The sequence below is a fragment of the Heloderma suspectum genome, chromosome 8 (assembly GCF_057233095.1).
Source record: "Heloderma suspectum isolate Gila_16-S chromosome 8, 16-S_ref, whole genome shotgun sequence".
Taxonomy (NCBI): Eukaryota; Metazoa; Chordata; class Lepidosauria; order Squamata; family Helodermatidae; genus Heloderma; species Heloderma suspectum.
This window is the reverse complement of record NC_139465.1, coordinates 20,346,910-20,364,633: the sequence shown is the minus strand read 5'-3', so window position 1 is coordinate 20,364,633 and position 17,724 is coordinate 20,346,910. Positions and strand designations below refer to the sequence as shown.

The 17,724-nt window shown below is 40.6% G+C and overlaps 1 protein-coding gene across 2 annotated transcripts in view; it reads left to right on the top strand.

The window, feature by feature from the left end:
• The window catches only part of LOC146338905 (uncharacterized protein F13E9.13, mitochondrial-like), a 40,632-nt gene that overhangs the window by 1,194 nt on the left and 21,714 nt on the right, over positions 1-17,724 (top strand). For both annotated transcript variants that reach the window (XM_084813059.1, XM_084813060.1), the window contains exons 2-4: positions 1,323-1,490; positions 1,961-2,043; positions 13,622-13,802. In XM_084813059.1, coding sequence (XP_084669185.1) covers positions 1,418-1,490; positions 1,961-2,043; positions 13,622-13,802 — 337 coding nt within the window. In that variant the 5' untranslated portion in view covers positions 1,323-1,417. The remainder of the gene's footprint in view (positions 1-1,322; positions 1,491-1,960; positions 2,044-13,621; positions 13,803-17,724) is intronic.

Sequence of the window (17,724 nt, the reverse complement as noted above, 5' to 3'; positions counted from 1 at the left end):
GAAGGCTTTCCCCTCACAGACACACATGCATCCACATGCTTGCGCAGAACAAGGTGTGTCTCTGAACTTATCCTTGCAAACACAGAAAGCAACGACCATTCTGCTCAGGTGGAAGACACTCTGCTGAAAGACACATTCTGTCCTTAGACTTTCTTTTAAAAGTTGCTATTAGAAAGGAAATGTGTGTTTTACAATCTCAAAAGCACTTGAGAACAGCCCTTGCCCAGCAAACTTTTTTTTAGAGCACAGTCCTATTGATTGTGTCCTCAGTGACCAGAAGCCCCCAGACTTGGAAGCTTCCACTCATTCAGTGCAAGGCAGAGAAGCGATGGAGGTGATCTTTGCCCGTCTAGCAACAGTGCTTCAGACAGGTGGGAAGGAGACTGGAAGAGGCTCAGGATAGCTTGTATCTTGGCCTCTCCTGTCTTCTCCCCTCCCACCCTTTCCTCCCTCTCTGAGGTCACTTTTCAGGGCAGCTAGTGTGGTTCTCTGACTCCCTCTTCTTAGGTCAGAGCACTGTCTCTGACTTCAGAGGGGAGAATCCCCACTGTCCTGTGGCCCGTTAGATGCTGAGTAGGGGCCATAGGATTGCTCCCTCCAAAGCTTTAAAAAGGTTTATATAAGGATAGAGCTTTACTGTGCATATTTACTTACTTAAAGCAATGTTTTTCAATATGGCATTGGGCGTATCTAGAGTGCCATCTCCACCTTTGAAAGCATGGCATCTTTAAAAAAAAAATTAGTAGGGAATAGCCAAGTCTGAATACAATCTTTCTGTTGTTTCTTTAAACGTACTTTCCTAAGTAACTGAACTTCTCAGGCCAGTAACTCCAGTCTTTTTGATTGATGGGCATAGGATGAGGCAGACAGGATTAAGATGGTCACCACTGTGGGTGGTGAAGATACCCGTAAATGGGACTTAATTTATAGTAAAGCTCAGTCCTGGACCTTCCTCTAAAGGACAAGAATAGGTACTGAAGCATCTAGAACTTTTTTTTTAAGGCTTCTGAGCATGTGCACAGTGCCTTCTGCTGCCAGCCATGATTAAAACAAAACATATCTCTAGGATTAAGGAATGAGATTTTTCAGAGGATTCAATTGAGTACTGGTGCGTGTGTGTGAGTGTGGGGGCTTACTTATGTGTGAAGTAGTTCAAATGTATTCGAGTTTAATATTTGATGCTGAACCTGGGTGAGGAAACCGGCCAAGTGACAAAAACTAGCCAGGCAGGAATTCTATGTAAAATGATTGCCCCCAGAGGACTGTGAGATTTTCTTGAAAGAAAACAAACCCAAATAAACCCTGACCATTCTCTTTTGTAGATGTTCATATTTGGCCCCTTACCTGGTTAAAGAAATCTTAGTTGATTCATCAGCTGCTTATTAGAGAGAGTTCATCTGAAATCTTCTGCCCAATTATGAAGTTTTTGCGGCTTTTTGGGCAACTGAAATCTGTCGTGATTGGGATGGTCCATGTGAAAGCACTGCCAGGTAAATGTCCCATTCGTTACTGTTGCATATGAATGAGATCTATATCGTATTCTAAGTCTAGACACTTGCATGTATGTCTAGTCCGTATGAAGAAATGTCATATGCCCAGATATGTGCCTTAGGGAGCAATCCTATCTAGATAGGTGGCCGCCTCCGAACTTGGAGGCAACTGCTTATCTAAAGCAGGGCAGGTGAACGATAGAGGGGATTGTTCCTGCTGCGCTTCTCCTGCCCTACTTTTTTGGCTAGACAGCCAATTGTGGCTGTCTAGCCACAGGAGCACAGAGCAGGGAAGGAGGTCGCTGTACGACACATAGGATGAGTTGTACAGGCAATTATGCTCTCACGGCCCCAGAATGCCCCCAGCCACGCCCCTTTCCAACCTCTCCAATATCCATAACCCTGATAGGTTCCAAAAGTTGATGTGTGTTTGTGTGTCCTGACCTAGAGTGGCATCCTTGTGTTTGCAGGAACACCAGGGAGTATGTTGCCATTGACTCAGATCACTGAAGAAGCCTGCCGGGAAGCTGAAATGTATAGGGCTGCAGGAATTGTAAGTTTTGTCTTTCTCACGTTTTCAAAACTTCACAGTTGTTAATACTGTATGTGGCTGAACTTTCTGCAAAACACCAGTTTTAAATAAAACATGGTGATGGAACATTAGACATTAAAACTTTTAAGTTTATGTTTTGTAAATAATAGTGTGAAATAGCCTCGGTCAACTTCGTTCTGAACAGAAGGACATATTGGAAATTTGACATGCTTGGTGACTTAGTTGTCCGCCTGTCTTCTGATACAACTTCAATCATTTGCATGGATAATATAGTATGTAATGTAGTAAGTGCGAAGTCATGGCCTGTGGGGTTATTGCATGAATTCTCTAATGGCCTTCATCTGGAATTGTCACCTCACTGTGAAATATCTTAGATTGGCCTCTATGAAACTCATGAAGCAAGTTTATAAGTTCTGTTATTAGTAATTGGAGTGCATATGGGGTTCTTTTTACTTGGCTTTCATTTTCTGAGTTTGTTGACCATCATAGCTATATTTTCAAGATGATTTAGCATATCACAGTTGTACTCAGAACTAAAATACCTATTTCTGATTCCTAGAAGATTGTCTCAGATTCCTAGAAGTCCAGGCAAACAGGTACTGGGGTATTCTCAGCATTATTTTGATACAGCGCGATTTTAAAAACAAATGTATTATGCTTCGTGTTATCCTCATGAAGAGTGTTTCCTCATGGGAGTGTTCTGTATGGGAGCTTTCATAATCCTAAAACTCGTAGGAACATATAATCTGGAAGCTGGAAAATATGTGAAGATACCTGTTCGTGCTTCCTACCATGTATTAAAGCAGTCTTCCCTAACTTGTTGCCCTCTAGGTGTGCTGAGCTGCAACTCCCATAATCCCGAGCCAGCATAGGCAATAGCTGATCATGGGAGTTGTAGTCCAACACATGTGGAGGGCGCTAGGTTGGGGAAGGCTCCACCCAGATAAAAAGAAAATACTTAGTAACCCATTCGATTATAGTATGCCTAATGCAGAATGAGTGAACGTGGCTCTCTCTATCAAAGGTATCTATGCAATTTAAAGAATAATGTAATAAAACAGTTTATATGTCTCAATGTGATCCAAGGTGTGTCTTATGGGGAAAGGCAGTTTCACTCCTCTCCCCCCCCCCCCATAGCTTTTTCTCATAGGGTCAATAAAGTTGAGTACTATGTTTTTAAAGATGGGTTCACCAAAGTGTGGACCAAACACAACAAGAGGGCTCATAACTCAGTGTTAGAGCTCATCTTTTGCATGTGTAATGCTTCAGATTCATCTCTACTTAAAGGATCTCAGGTAATGGGTGGGAGAGACCTCTGCCTGAGACCTTGGAGATCTGCTGCCAGTCAGTCAACAAACTGAGCTAGGTGGGCAATGGTCTGACTCTCCCTATTAAGCATTTCATGCAGCTATTTAAGCTCATACAATGTTTGTTTTAGCCATCTTCCTGTTATACTGGTGCTCATGCCTTGGCTGTTTGCAGGGCAGTGTAGCATATCGTATTAAAAGTCAGTGCACCCGAGTGCAACTTGCAGTTGTCTGTACTGTTGCCGAACCACAACTTTCCTGTGGTAGATCTTTCGATGGCAAGCAGTCTTCTGCTGTATGTATTTAGAAGGCAAGACCTCAAAGGCCACTTTGAGCCAGAGGCAACAACAGTCAGGTACTAGTGACTTGAATTTCCATTGGTCCTCAGGTGTCGCAGTAATTTCCATAGGTTGGCAGATTTTTAACGGGGTGCATGTCCTTTTAAAAGGTCAGGATATGCTTTACACATTCCATTGCACCCTGTATCCCTGCATTGCTACACGCTACCTCAACCTGCCTGTAGTGTAAAAATAAATTGCTAGCATAGCAGTGGTGTGATGCCCTAGTAACTAGCTTTCATGTAGGACTGAAACAGACCAATAGTTTCTGCTTCTGGTGTTCTTTCCTGGCTGTTTTTTTTTTTTGCAGCGGATTATTTTTGTCAGTAGGCACTCTGTATAGGTTCATGAATTCACACCACTTTACAACTGGAGTCAGGCAAGGGGTCTAAATTTAAGTTGGCAAAAGATGGCACCAAATTCACCTAAAGGAATGTATGAAAAGAACTGAAGAGCTGAAGTAGGAAAGATGTTTGGAGGGATGGGTGAGAAAAGGCATGTGGTGAAGTGTGAGGAAAGTAAAGGATAAGCCCCCAAATAGAAATGCTATAGATTTACATGTGGTCTTGAAGTACAGCTGAAGAAAGAGTTATATGTTGAGGTATTTAGTTCTGCAAATATATGTGGTTACTTAGTATTATTTGTTTATAATTATGTCCCACTCTGTCTCCAAGGAGCTTAGAGCAGCTTACATATGCTTCCCATCCAAGCACTGCTTGGGGCTACATCCCTTTAACTTGTGCAGCTGAATCATATCAGACTATACTCCTGTATCTTCTATAAGGATTTTATAGAACTGTCATCTTGTGGTTTAAACTTGTTTTGGTCTTTTCTTCTTCTTTGTGCATGTGTATATTTAACGAAGATTAGCTCAGATTACTGTGAATTTCAAACTGTTATCAAAATTAAGGGGCCAATGGTCTCAGAGCTGCAGTTCCAAATAGTGCCAAAAACAACACAACCTTTCAGAGAAAAGTCTTTTAGTGCGCATTCTTATGCACATCTAGACAGAATGTTTCTGTCTAAACATCCATAGGATTGTGCCTTTAATGGACTAATGGCCGGTTACAAAGAGCACATGACTCCCTTGTTAAAAAAGCTTCACTGGGTACTGGTGTGTTTCTAGGCAGAATTCAAAGTGCTGGTTATGACCCATAAAGTCCTATACAGCTTGGGACCAGGCTGTATAAAAGATTGCCTTCTCCCATATGGGTCTGCCCAAGTCTAAGGATCTTTGGGAAAGGCTCTTCTTTTAAGGCCACTACCTTCAGAGTGACGTGCGATGGCAACATGAAACAGGGCCTTCTTGGTGGCTGCTCCCAAGCTGTGGAACTCACTGCCAAGGGAGGCTAGGGTCACTCCCTCTCCGCTGTCCTTCTGCCAGCAGGCAAATACTTTTTTATTCAAGCAGGCCTTTGGTGCGTAAGCAGGTCTGTTGGCGTGAATGTTGTTTTTATTCTGTTGTTCTGTGTTTTTAATTGTATTTTAATGCATTTCTTTTATTATTTTAATCAAGTTTTATTTATGATTGTAAGCTGCCTTGCCATTTTTCTTGGTAGAAAGGTGGGTACAAATCAAATAAATAAATGAATGATTAACATAAGTGCCTGATCCTAAAATATAGGCTGTGGCATATCTGCCTGCAACACCAAAATAATGTTTGGATAACACTGCAATAATGTCATGGTTTGTGATGTTGTGATGCTACAGTTAGAAAGTACAGCCCTTCAAGTTTTGTTGGTGGGAAACAGGCTGCAAAGCAGTGAATGGAACAAGCTAATAAAATCTGAAACATTTTCATGATTTGCTTACGCCTCTAAATATTGTTTGTGTGCAATTTAAAACTAGTTGTTGGATGATCGAGGGACACAGTTAGATTTAGGGGTGCAGGATTTGTGTAAAGAAAAGAGACCAAAGACCAAACTTGATATATCATGGGAGATCTGTGATAAGGATTCCCTGTGGGGTGTTTTGTTTTTTGTTTTTGGGTTTTTTTTAGTATTTAGCATCCTTGCATGATTGCTTTGGAAGTCGGGGTGCTTTCCCCAGACCCCAAACCCAAAGTTGCTATTAGCTCCGTGGAGGAAAACTCCACTATTGGCAGCTTCAGGGGTTGTAGATCAGTGAAATAATCCCCTCCTACCACTAGATACATGGTATTCCAAGTTGGCTTTATTTATTTTACCTACCAATTAATTTCCAGCTCTGTTAATATAAAGACTTGCTCTTTATTTTTGTTCACTGCCTCCCAGGAGCACTGAGCAACTACTAGATTTTATAGGCCCTGACAGGAAAACACCTGTTCTTCCTTTTTTCTCCCAGTAGCCCAAGATGCATGTTAAAATCTGTCTTGCACCTTGAGATGCTAATCCAACTAGGTCTGCAAAACATCTCCTGCATCTTGTTTAAGGGTGCAGTCCTATGCATGTTGAGACAGAAAAAGGCCTACAATTCCCAGCATTCCCCAGCCAGCATTTTAGTTTTGTCATATTTTAGTTGGTTCCATTAAAAATATAGCCCTACAGTAGATTTTCAATTTCATCTAATTTTGTCACGAACATTCTTTCAGACAACTGACATACCATTTAACACTGGTGTGTTTCTACTGATTTGAGGGAGTCTAAATTAATGTGATTGGTCTATCAGTCGCTGCTTTTTTGTAGCTATAACTTTTCCCTAGCCCCTTTAAATTTTTAGCTGAAACTGTGAAGTGGAGAAAGGATTACAAGTACATCTTGCTGTTTCAAAGTGGTATGCACACATGACTGATGAAAGCAAATCCTCAGTTATTGGTTTTTTTTTTTTTTTTAAGAAGGTGGCTTGTTTGATGCATTAGTGATTCTTTTTTAAAAGAACATAATAAATATGGAAGATTTATAACGTTGGAGCATATTAATGAAAACAAGTGAATGCTCAGACATGATGCCATCTGTGCTGAAAAATTGTAGCTGCTATATGCTTGTTTTGCCAAACACAGTCAAAATTGCCATGACAAGATTATATGCAGTGACTGATTCAGAGGAGTTTAGAACCCCCTCAATTTTTCTGGGTTCTGCTTTTTTATAAAGGGGGGAAATATACCAACATTATTGCTTTTATGGAATCACTAAACAACATTTTGGCATAAGATATCTGTAGCTAAACATCAATGTCACCGGAGGAGCTGCACCCCCAGATTGTGGTGCTGCCTTATCCCATAAACATCTTCATTGTTTTCTAAAATTTTCATTCAGAAATTATGAATGGTGTGGACAGAAGGAGTCTTTTCCTCTTGCCTCCAAATACTAAAACTCTGGGTCATGACCAGTGAAACTAACAGGCACTTCAGGAGCGAAAAAAGGTAGCCCTGGTACACACAACACATAATTAACTTGTTAGAATTAATTACACAAGATGGGATGGCTACCGACATCAGAAACTAGAGGCAACTTGCTGGCTTTTATGGCTAGAATGCTGGACAAGGTAGACCTGGTCTGGCCCAGCAGAGCTATTCTTAAGTATTCCCATAGAAATATAGAGAACAAATCTTATTGTTAGTACTTGCACTAGCCCTAATCCAGTTCCAGTAGTGTGATACCCCATACATATGTAATGGAAGGGGGATAGCCATGCCGCTATTCTCAGGTTTTTCTTTTTTGGTAATTGGATTAAAGAAATGTTCCAGTGCTGGCTTTGCACAGTGGAAAAATGCATAGCTATTCAGGAAATTAAAATTTTAAAACAAAACTAGTAAAGCTTTCTAAAATGGCATGACAGTATTGGAGGATCATGGTGACTGCAGTTCCTTGCTGATTTTTGAACTTAATCCATTTTAAAAGTAGCATTTAGCAATTAATGAACCCTGCAGTAGCACATTGGGGGGGCGCGGGGAATCAACTATCAAGGACATAATTTTTAAAAGTCCTTTTCTAAACTTGCCCCCATATCTTAAGTTGAACTATTCGATCAAATAGTTCAACTCAGAGAAGATGACTCGTGATTTTATTACTAAAGTACTAGTTTTGGTAAAAGCTCACTTTTGAGCATTTAAAATTCATACATCAATTAACAGTATAGGATTGTGGCATAAGTATTTGGGCTATAGTTTTATCCTATTAATAATAATAAAGGGGATATTTAGTTTAATTTTATGAAAGCAACAACTAGGAATTTCTAACAGTCCACTTGAAAAGTTAAGGGTGCTTCCATGCATATGAGTAACAGTAGCCAGCAAACAGGATTTCCTTAAAGACATGTTTGTTCTTGTGTGGAGTTGTGATCAGTGATTTGGCACAGGCCAAATTTGGCACAGTGATCTTGGTTCTATCTCCTAATGCAGCTAGTTCATGTGTGGTTTGTGTCTGATTGGTCCTCGGATTCAGAGTTCTGATTGTTGTAAGACTATTTATGTGGAAAAAGAAAAATGTTCCTTTTGCCTCTCACACTTCTCTGATGTAGTTCTTTTCAGTTTCTTGTCATATTTAATAAATATGATTATAATAGTAAAGTGCTTTGAACATTGAAAAGTGATATAGTCTATTTTTAACAATGGCTATGTAGGGAGCTTCTGAGCACCTGTTGGGGCTTGTAAGACCCCCTTTCCCTACCATAGGCTGGAAAGTTCTCAGCTGTGGTAGGTTGCTGATTTGAATCTTTTGGGCAGAACAAGTTTCTTGCCACATTGAAAGAGGGTGCAAATGCAAGCATTCAACTTAAAAGTGTTATTGTTTTTGCTCTGTTTTGCACTAATACAGCATAAACAAACACATTAATGAAAACAGAAATATAGCCACTCCAGAGAAGTAAGTATAAATTTTCTGCACAAAGTGAAATATAAATCACGTTCAGATTCAGTAAAAGATTTCAAGAACTCTGTCTGCTATTAACTGACTAAATTATGCCATGAAGTGTGCTGTGTTGTGTTATGGGTTTCAGCTCAAACTTCCAAATCTTCTGTTTTCTTTCTGCTCCTTTCATCGACTACCTGATATAGATATATATTGTGGCATAACATAGGATATCCATGCACATTGAGTAAACATAAAAATGTGTAGAAAGCATTGTATCTTTGGTATAAAAATATAAAGTCAAAGTCTTGAGATATTTGTCTGTATGCCAGCTAGCATACGTTATTCATTGATCTGGTTCGTACAACGTGACAGCCCACCTGGTTTACATGAGATGACAGCCCACCATGGGTTAATATACCCGTCCGTGTCGTATGAACCATGCCTTGTTTTAGGGTTATTTGAGGATTGTCTAACCTTCAAACAACCCTTGCTGCCTGGGTTTGCATGACGTGACAACCTACAGCAAGCTGGGCACTATGCAAAAATGACGCCCCAAGGGTACCTGGCATGGCACAACAGTCCCCACAGGTAAATTAACCCATGGTGGGCTATCATGACGTGTGAACCAGCTCAGTCTCTAATTTAAAATATCCTACAAATCAAATGAGTATGAACTTATTTGATAGAACCAAAATATCTTTTAAAAAAATTGGTGTAATACCCAGAGTTGTATTGAGAGCTGCTGTGGTGTAGTGGTTAGAGTACTGGACTGGGGACTCGGGTGATCTGGGTTCTAGTCCCCACTCTGCCATGGAAGCTCACTGGGTGACTTTGGGCCAGTCACAGACTCTCAGCCCAACCCACCTCACAGGGTTGTTGTTGTGAGGATAAAATGGAGAGGAGGAGGATAATGTAAGCCGCCTTGGGTTCCTTGCAAGAGGAAAAAAGGCGGGGTATAAATGCAATAAATAAAATAATAAATAATAAATAATTGTTAAAGGTTGGTGTGGAGTGGCATCATGTACTGTAATACTGAAAACATACAATTAAATATCTGGGAAAAGGGGGTTGATTCTTGCGGGCAGATTTGCATTCATCTTTTAATTAGACCTGTGTGGTTTAGGTTCTTTCCATTGATGGAAGATGCTGCTATAGCACTAAAATGTAAAATTGTATTGATTTTCTAATGGCTCTATAAATAGTATACACAATTGGCTGTACTCAAAGGAATAATGTTTGAGGCTTTCGTTTTAAATTTTTTAATAAGAGGCATTCTTATATTTTCGCCTAAGTGCTGTCAGAAGAATTTAAAGACATTTTGAAAATAATGATGGTCTAGAGTTTTATCTGTAAAAGGTGTAGCTGTGTCCTCTAAATCATGAAGGATGCAGTGTTGATTTATAGGAGTCAATAAAGAAGAAAATTATCCATTAAGCAATTCTGAATACAGATATGAATGATTCTGGTTCCTTGTGTTACTTGCTAATGTGTGGAAGTGGAGAGCCCAGTTGACAGTATTGAACTTCTACCTAGGAGATGTGTGATGACATAGCCACTCAGCCACGGACTGGAGATGATCAGGGAAAAAAGTGAATGTGATCAGGAAAAAAGGGGCACCACCCAAAATATAAAAGGGAGGCAAAGCCACAAAACGATGCTTTATCATTCAACTATAGCTTGCCCAAGTGAACAGCTGCAATGATAAATGTAAGATCTTTTTGACCCTGAAGAAGATTAGCAGTTGAAAGGTATTGGGTATACTACGTACCTTAATTTAAATTATGTACTCTAATTTGGGTTAAATTATCTGAGTGCCTTTGCTTCTGTAGCCATGCACAAGAGGAAGGTAAAAATAGACTTGGGGTAACTTGGGGGGAACCCTGAGGTTTTCAGAAGTACAAATAACCTTGAGGGGGGGGAATCCTTAGGGGGGAACCCTCCCCCCCCCCGAAAAAACAGCCCAAGGTGGACTGAGCATGCCCAGTGCCCACATAATGCTGACTGTTGAGAGAATAAAAACTGAAAACTGGGTGGGAGGCAGAATGGAGTGGATGGAATAGCTGGAAAAGGAGGATGGAGAAAGAGAGACATAGATATAAAGGTGCTGCCTGTTCACTTGTTCTCTTGCCAGCCCATTCCCACCCATTCACTTGCTCTATGCAGCTTCCTTAGCTGCTGGAGTTTTGAAGGCACCCTGACAGCCACACAGCATTTTGGTGTGAGCAGCATTCTACTTTCTACTTCTGAGCAGCATTTTAAGGCTTTGTCTCCCCTCTTAGTTTTACATCATCTTGAGCAAGTTACATTCTCTTTGCCACATTTCTCAGTCTTTAAAACAGAGTGGCAGGACTGCTGTAAAGACAATTGACCATTGATTGTAAAGCACCTTGCATGTTAAATAACTATTAATAAAGTGCTATAGATGGAAGCTAGTTATTACATTTCTATTCTATGCTTCCACAGAGCTAAAGGAAGAATACCTGGACTTGGTTCACATGATCACTGCAGCCCACCATGGCTTATTTGGATGGGTTGTAATGCAACATGACAAACCATAGCACCCCTGCCGGGGGTTGAATATTAAAAATGGCCACCAGCACGCACCGCAGTGATGGGCTGCAGTGATCATGTGAACAGGCCCAATGTGTCTTGATCCTCCCTTTTACAAGTCCCTTATTTCTTTTGATTTCTCAATCCTTGCAAACTGTTTATTGAGAGAAGTGGATCAAAAACGGAACCGCAAGCTATTTTGAATAAGCATCTTCTCTCCTGACTTGCATTACTTTCTTTGCTTAGCAGATCCCTCAGTCATCACAACTGATTCAATCCCCCTATTCTGTTGGGAGTATTAAGATTTGACTTGGTGGCACATAATTGAAAATGAAAGTTATAATTTAGTGTGCTTTGCACTTTACACTTATTCAAAAGGAGTATAATTGAGCTCAACATTAATTCTTTATATGATTGCTTTACAAAACGCATTCTGTTAGTCAGGGCATTTTTGCAGGTGAATGTTTCTACCAACAGTCACTTTTGCCAGTAATCTCTTTGGAAGGAAAAATAATATATTTTTTGTTTTTGCTTAAAAACTCCAGTATTACACCTTAGCTTTAAGCTTGTTTTCTGGTATTATCTTCAATGTCAGAGTAATGCTAGAGTTACTAACAGCTGTTAATTAACTTGGTACATACACTGGGGCTTTTAATTGGCTTTACTTAACCACAGTATTTCCTTCCTACCAATGCTAGAATTGCAGGGTGATGGGGTAGGAGAGGTCCCAGCCCCCTTATCTCTTGTGCTGGCGCCCTTCTCTTAGGGTGCAATCCTACGCCTATTTAGATGGGAAAAAAATCCTACAATTCCCAGCATACCCCAGCCAGAATGGCTGGTTGGGGCATGCTGGGAGTTGTCGGACTTTTTTTCTGTCTAAAGAGGAATAGGATTGCACCCTTAGCTACTGTGTTTGGAATATAATGGCAGAGTCATAATTTTGCTAAAATTGGTGAGGATCAGGGTTTAGGGCTTGCAGATTCTATTAAAGCCCTTCCCTCTTTTATAATTTGAGCACTGCTTCCCACATTGCGTTATAAGCCCCTTCTGAAATGTTGGGGCGTTCTCTCCCTTATTGCCAGCGGATTTTATAAGTGGGAGGAACTGCATCTCAAGGTAGCTAAAAGTCCATTTCATAGCAAATCTAAAAAAGAGTAATGCTTATATGCCCCAGTACCCCCAAAATGAGCTTTTTCCTACCCTATCTTAATGCATCTGTATTACTGGGAGACTATCTACGATCCACAATAATTCTCTCCAAAACTGTTTTTATGCAATGCTTTTTAATGTATGATGACCCTGATGATTACAAATAAGGAACATATCCCAATTACAAAACGTTAGCTTCTTTAATTCTGATCTGTGAGTGGCCAGTTTGGACAGTCTTATCTTGGCTTAATAAGCTGAGAGATACATGTGCTGTTTCCCCTCCTGCTCTGTTTCTCTGCTGCCTCATCTCACATCCCTATAAGCCAGAGAATCTTCACTTAGCCATAGTTTTCCCATATGCTTGAACTGGGAAACTATAGTTATCAGTGTTGGTTTAAACCAAGACCCCAAGCTGGTTCTGAACTTGGATAACATACTCTCCCAATTCAAATATAACAGGAAAACTATGGTTAAGTGAAGATTTCTGGGGTTAATTGCAGTGTGCTGAAAAGGAAGGAGGGAAGGGGCTGCTTATGCAGGCAAAAGGTTTGTTCATCTCTCACCTTACTAAACCAAGATACAATTGTCTAAATCCAGTCACGCAGTTTGCAGGTCATCAACAACTCATGATTAACAAACCATGGGTTGTTGGAAATGTAGCAGGAGTGAGTATGCATACTGGTTCCAGCATTTCTACCAGTTTCTGCTGTGATAAACAACCCAGAATGCCCTGTTTCTGGTTTGTTTATATGAACTCTGAATCCGGAACTTTGGGTTGTTGGTTCAAACTCTGGGTTATTCATCTTCCAACAACCCAGAGTTCTGGGTTTGGACATCACATAAACAACCCAGGGATGGGACATCCCTGGGTTGTTTATCGCAGTGGAAGTGGGTGCATGGGAACCAGCATGCATGCTAGCTGCATTTTCAGCAACCCACAGTTTGTTAACCATGACTTCTTGGTGACGTGTGAGTCAGTGTGTAGGGATATCTGAAGTGTTAGAGGCAAGTTTGGATTTAGAGTTAGGTTAAGTAAAAGTGGAGTGCCTGTTTTGTTTTTTTCAATAAAACTTTGGTAGGCGGAGGGAGCAGAGGAGGAAGAGAATCTTTCCCATTCTCTTGCCCTGTCTTCCTGTTAAATGTCTTGCAAAGAAACCTATTGGTTTTTAATCATGCAGACTAGAAATGTGGGCAAATTAAGCAATCCAGTGCTTAATTAAGCACATACATCCAAGTGAACTTCTTTCATTGCTATTAGTGAAAGCTGAGAAATCTCAGGATACAGTATAAGGCTTCAGGTTCTCTACTAGGTGGATGGATACTGTGCTGTGCTGCCTGCTATGTGATTACAATGCAAATTTATTGAACATTATCTACAAATATATCCACTATATGCAAAGTTCTCTGTTTATTTTTGAGCAGCTCTTCTGAATTTAATAAGCTTCCTCTGTATGTATTCCCACAGGATGGCTTGATTGTAGAAAATATGCATGATCGGCCATACACAGTTGATGTTAGCGCAGAAATTACTGCAGCCATGGCAGTCATTTGTGCCACAGTGAAAAAGACATGTCCTCTTCTCCCCATGGGTGTTCAGATTCTGAGTGCTGCAAATCAACAGGCTGTAGCAGTTGCTCTTGCTGCAGGTAAGTGAAATGAGTTGGGGTTGTTTGTCATTTGATGAGCTAGACCCTAGACTGAATATGAGCAGGGTGACTAGATTTGGGCCCTCTCCAGCTCACAGAACTTTCTTGTAAAACCAGTGTGAATGTTATGTTCCTGTGTAATGTATATTTCCACAGCCAGCCTTCTTCAGAAGGAAAAAAAGTTGAGTTAGCATACAGGAAGAGTGAAGGAAGGGGTGGGCTTCAGGCTGATGCTGAGAAGTAGCGATTTTGCAGTAAAGAGTGCCTATCAAGTTTTGACTGTAGACCTTCCTTGGGGCAAAGAGACTTTATGGGTCTTATTCTAGTATAGCAAAAGCAGCTAATTTAAAGACCCAGTTCACATGTAACAACCAACTATGAGTTAAACAACCCATACTTAGTCGGGCCCATCCTAGACCAAGTGGGTGGGCTGCTTCCCACCCGCTTGCTACTTCCCCTTTGCATCTGGTTTTGTAAACAACCCAGGATTGCTCTGTTCCTGTTTATTGTTCCATGCAAACTCAGAACTGGGTTGTTGAGAGAAACAACCCAGAGTTTTAACCTCTGGTTTGTTGTTAGGTTAAACTCTGGGTTGTTTCTCCCTCAACAACGCAAGAGTTCTGGGTTCGCACATCATGACAAGCAACCGAGGAATGAGGCATTCCTGGGTTGTTAGCAAAGCAGATGCAAAGTGGAAGCAGCGAATGTGCAGGAGGCAGCATGCTCAGTCACTCTGGGTGGCCCCAACTAACTTTTTTTTTTTTTTAACCTGGTCAAAATGATACTTACCTTTTACCCCTTTGGAAGATAGTCTTCAAAAAATAAATTGCATTCTAACATCAACTTGAGGCATGCCTTTTCCTTTGCTTTTAGTGGTGCACCTACCCCTGCTCCAGTTCTCTCATAATGTTGGCATACCTGCTTATTTTTCAAAATCCAAGAGGGAAATTTAGGCTCCGTACCCCTATATATGAGTGTCCAGCTCACAGGCACAGAGCAGGCATAATGTTCCTGATCTCACGATTATCCCTCCCTATTGCACCCGAACCCTACTGTTCCCAGTCCTTTTCAGAGCTAACCTTGATGCAGCATTTCATTGGCACCGGTGTTAATGCTAAGCATGGTTAGCTTTGACCAGGGTCTACAAACCAGCTACTACCATTCTTGTAAACTCTGCTGCTAGCCATGGATGGTATTAACATCGGTGCAGATGTAATGTTGCACCATGGTTAGTTCTGCAAAGGGAGAAATGGTTAGGAGAAATAATGAAACAGTTTTGTCTAGGATATAGTACTTGATTACTTCTATGGATGTTTTCTATGCTGTAGAGCAGTGGGTTCTAAACTTGGGTCCCCAGATGTCGTTGGACTATAATTCGCATCATCCCCAGTTGGTATGGCCAGTGGTCAGGGATGATGGGAGTTTTGGGCCAACAACATCTGGGGACCCAGGGTGGGGCTATAGAGGAAAGAACATTAGAAGTTCTTGTTCTGTCTTAGGATAAGTTCTCTTCCCATAACCATATTAACAATTGCTTTACCCCTGTTCATAATAAATATCCTTTGATGGCTTTCTTTCATTTAGTTCAATAAAATGGTACAAGGGATTAATTTTAAATTATTATGATCACTCATCTAATTCCAGTTATACCTCAGGATATCACAGTAATCTACTGTAATGAACTATTACACCTCTGTGGAATTAATGAAATTCACTTAAGAACAAATTAAACTAACCTGAACTTAACAAGAACGACTGTAGGGCAGTAGATAGTGTCCATCTTAGATTTGGGTTCAAATTTGAGTTCATCTATAGGTGATGTTGGGTATGGTTATAGTTTTCAGTCTTCATTCCCTCAGTAGTGGTCTACCTCATTCACAGGGCCGTTGTGGAGAAATGTTAAGCACTTTGCAAAGTGTTGTGGATCTGATTTAACTGTACCAATAAGAACTCTGGATCTGATTTTTTTTTTAAATTTGCTTTATTATGTATTTTGAGCAAAAGCAAAAATGTGTATTTAAACAAAAAGCCAACTTTCTTTATAGCATGAGCATTAATAATACAAATTGCACCAACACAGCCTTTTCTTTAGTCTGCTGGAATGCTGGTTTAAAGGTTTTAGCATTGCATTTATACTGTGTCTTATTCAAGAGGGATAGGTGATTAATACTGAAAACATACATTACTTTTATACAATCCCTTTAATGTTTCTTGATGCAAACTGTGACAGATGAATCGTCTATTATTCCTAACATCTGCTTCCTAGATTGGCGCTACTTTTCATATTATCTTTTATTTTCAAAAAACGATAATGCCATTTTTTCCTCCTTCACTGTTGCAGATGAATGCTTTGGTTTACTTAAACAACTAGGATCTTCAGTCAATAAGCAGAATTGATTAGACAGCAGATATGTCTTCATATTAAGGTGCACTCTGTAATTTTAACTATATTTCCTCCTTTCTCCTTAACATTCTTCCTATGGTTGTAAAAAAGACTTCTTGAATGAAATTGGCCTTTTTCTGCCTTGGGATAGCACTTTATATTCTTCACTTATTTTGAATAAAATGATCTCTGAATTTCTTTTCAATATCAGTGCAATTTCCAATAACTTGCAATTATATACAGATCCGTAGTAATTCACATCACCCCTGGAGCCTGATCCTGTGCATATTTCATCAGAAGTAAAACCAGTTGAACCAAGGGACTTACTTCTGAGTAAACATGTAGAGCCTCAGGCAGTTGTAACACTCCTAGGCATGCATAAACTAACAAACACAATTATCCAGTCTCTTCTGACAGCTAACCACAGGCTCCATTTGGCACAATCACTGAAGCCCTTCTCTTCTCACAGCCGACCACGCACTCCATTTAGAACAACCAGTTAGGACCGGTGTAAACGTAATGCAAACTTGCTGAAAACCATGGTTTGCAACTTGGGGGCCTGCTTTGGGACTGTGTGCTTCCCTTCCAGCAGGTATTTTTCTGTTCTTTCCTTGTCAGCGTTAATTATGATTTAGCATTACGTCTTCATTGATGATCACCATGGTTAATGCTACACAAAGGTGCCATCTTTCAGGCAGGTTTGCAAACCCTAGTTAAGAGGGAACCTGGCTAGTGTTTACCATGATTAGCACTAGTGCAGATTTAATGCTAAACCATGGTTAAGCTGACAAGGGAAGAAAAAGAGGAATTTGAACTGGCGATGAGGATGTGCATTCTGAAGGCTTGGCCCTTGTTTGTAGGAGCCCAGCATTTTGTCTGCAGTAGACCTTAACACTGGCTGGGTGTGTAAACAAATATATATAAATCAAAGCCATTTGTGGAATGGTACAGGAAAGTAAGAGCTCACTGATATTTGCAAGCAGTAGGAAAAAGCAGGAAAGGCAGGAGTGGGGTCCATTAGGAAGAAATGGGCAGACTGAAGTTCTTGTCCTTAGCTAGGAAAGCGGTTAGCAGAGATCACTATTGTCTTTTTTTTGAAGCTGCTTTTCTCTGCAACCCTAAGAGATAGAAAAGCTCTGTTAATAAATAATAATGAATTCTCAGAGTACTGGGAGTCTGGATGCCATGATTCTGTTGCACAGGGCTGGCCCTACGATTAGGTAGAGTGAGACCGCAGATGCTGGAGGCTGGCGGAGGGGAAGCAGTGAGGTATTGGAGGACACAGCTGTGGATATTCTGCAGCCTGTCCTACACCCCTAAGCTGGCTTGCTGTTCCTAGATGTGGTGGAGGACACTGCCCCATTAGCAATGTTGAACCAAGATTCAGCTGTCTCTCAAGCTGGCTTCTGCATGTGGAATGGGAGGCCATTTTATTATTTGTCTCAAGCAGCAAAATATCTTGGGCTGGCCCTGCTGTTGCACAAGCCAAACAGCAAAGCAGTATCTATGACCCCCATACTTATACAAATAAAAATTGTG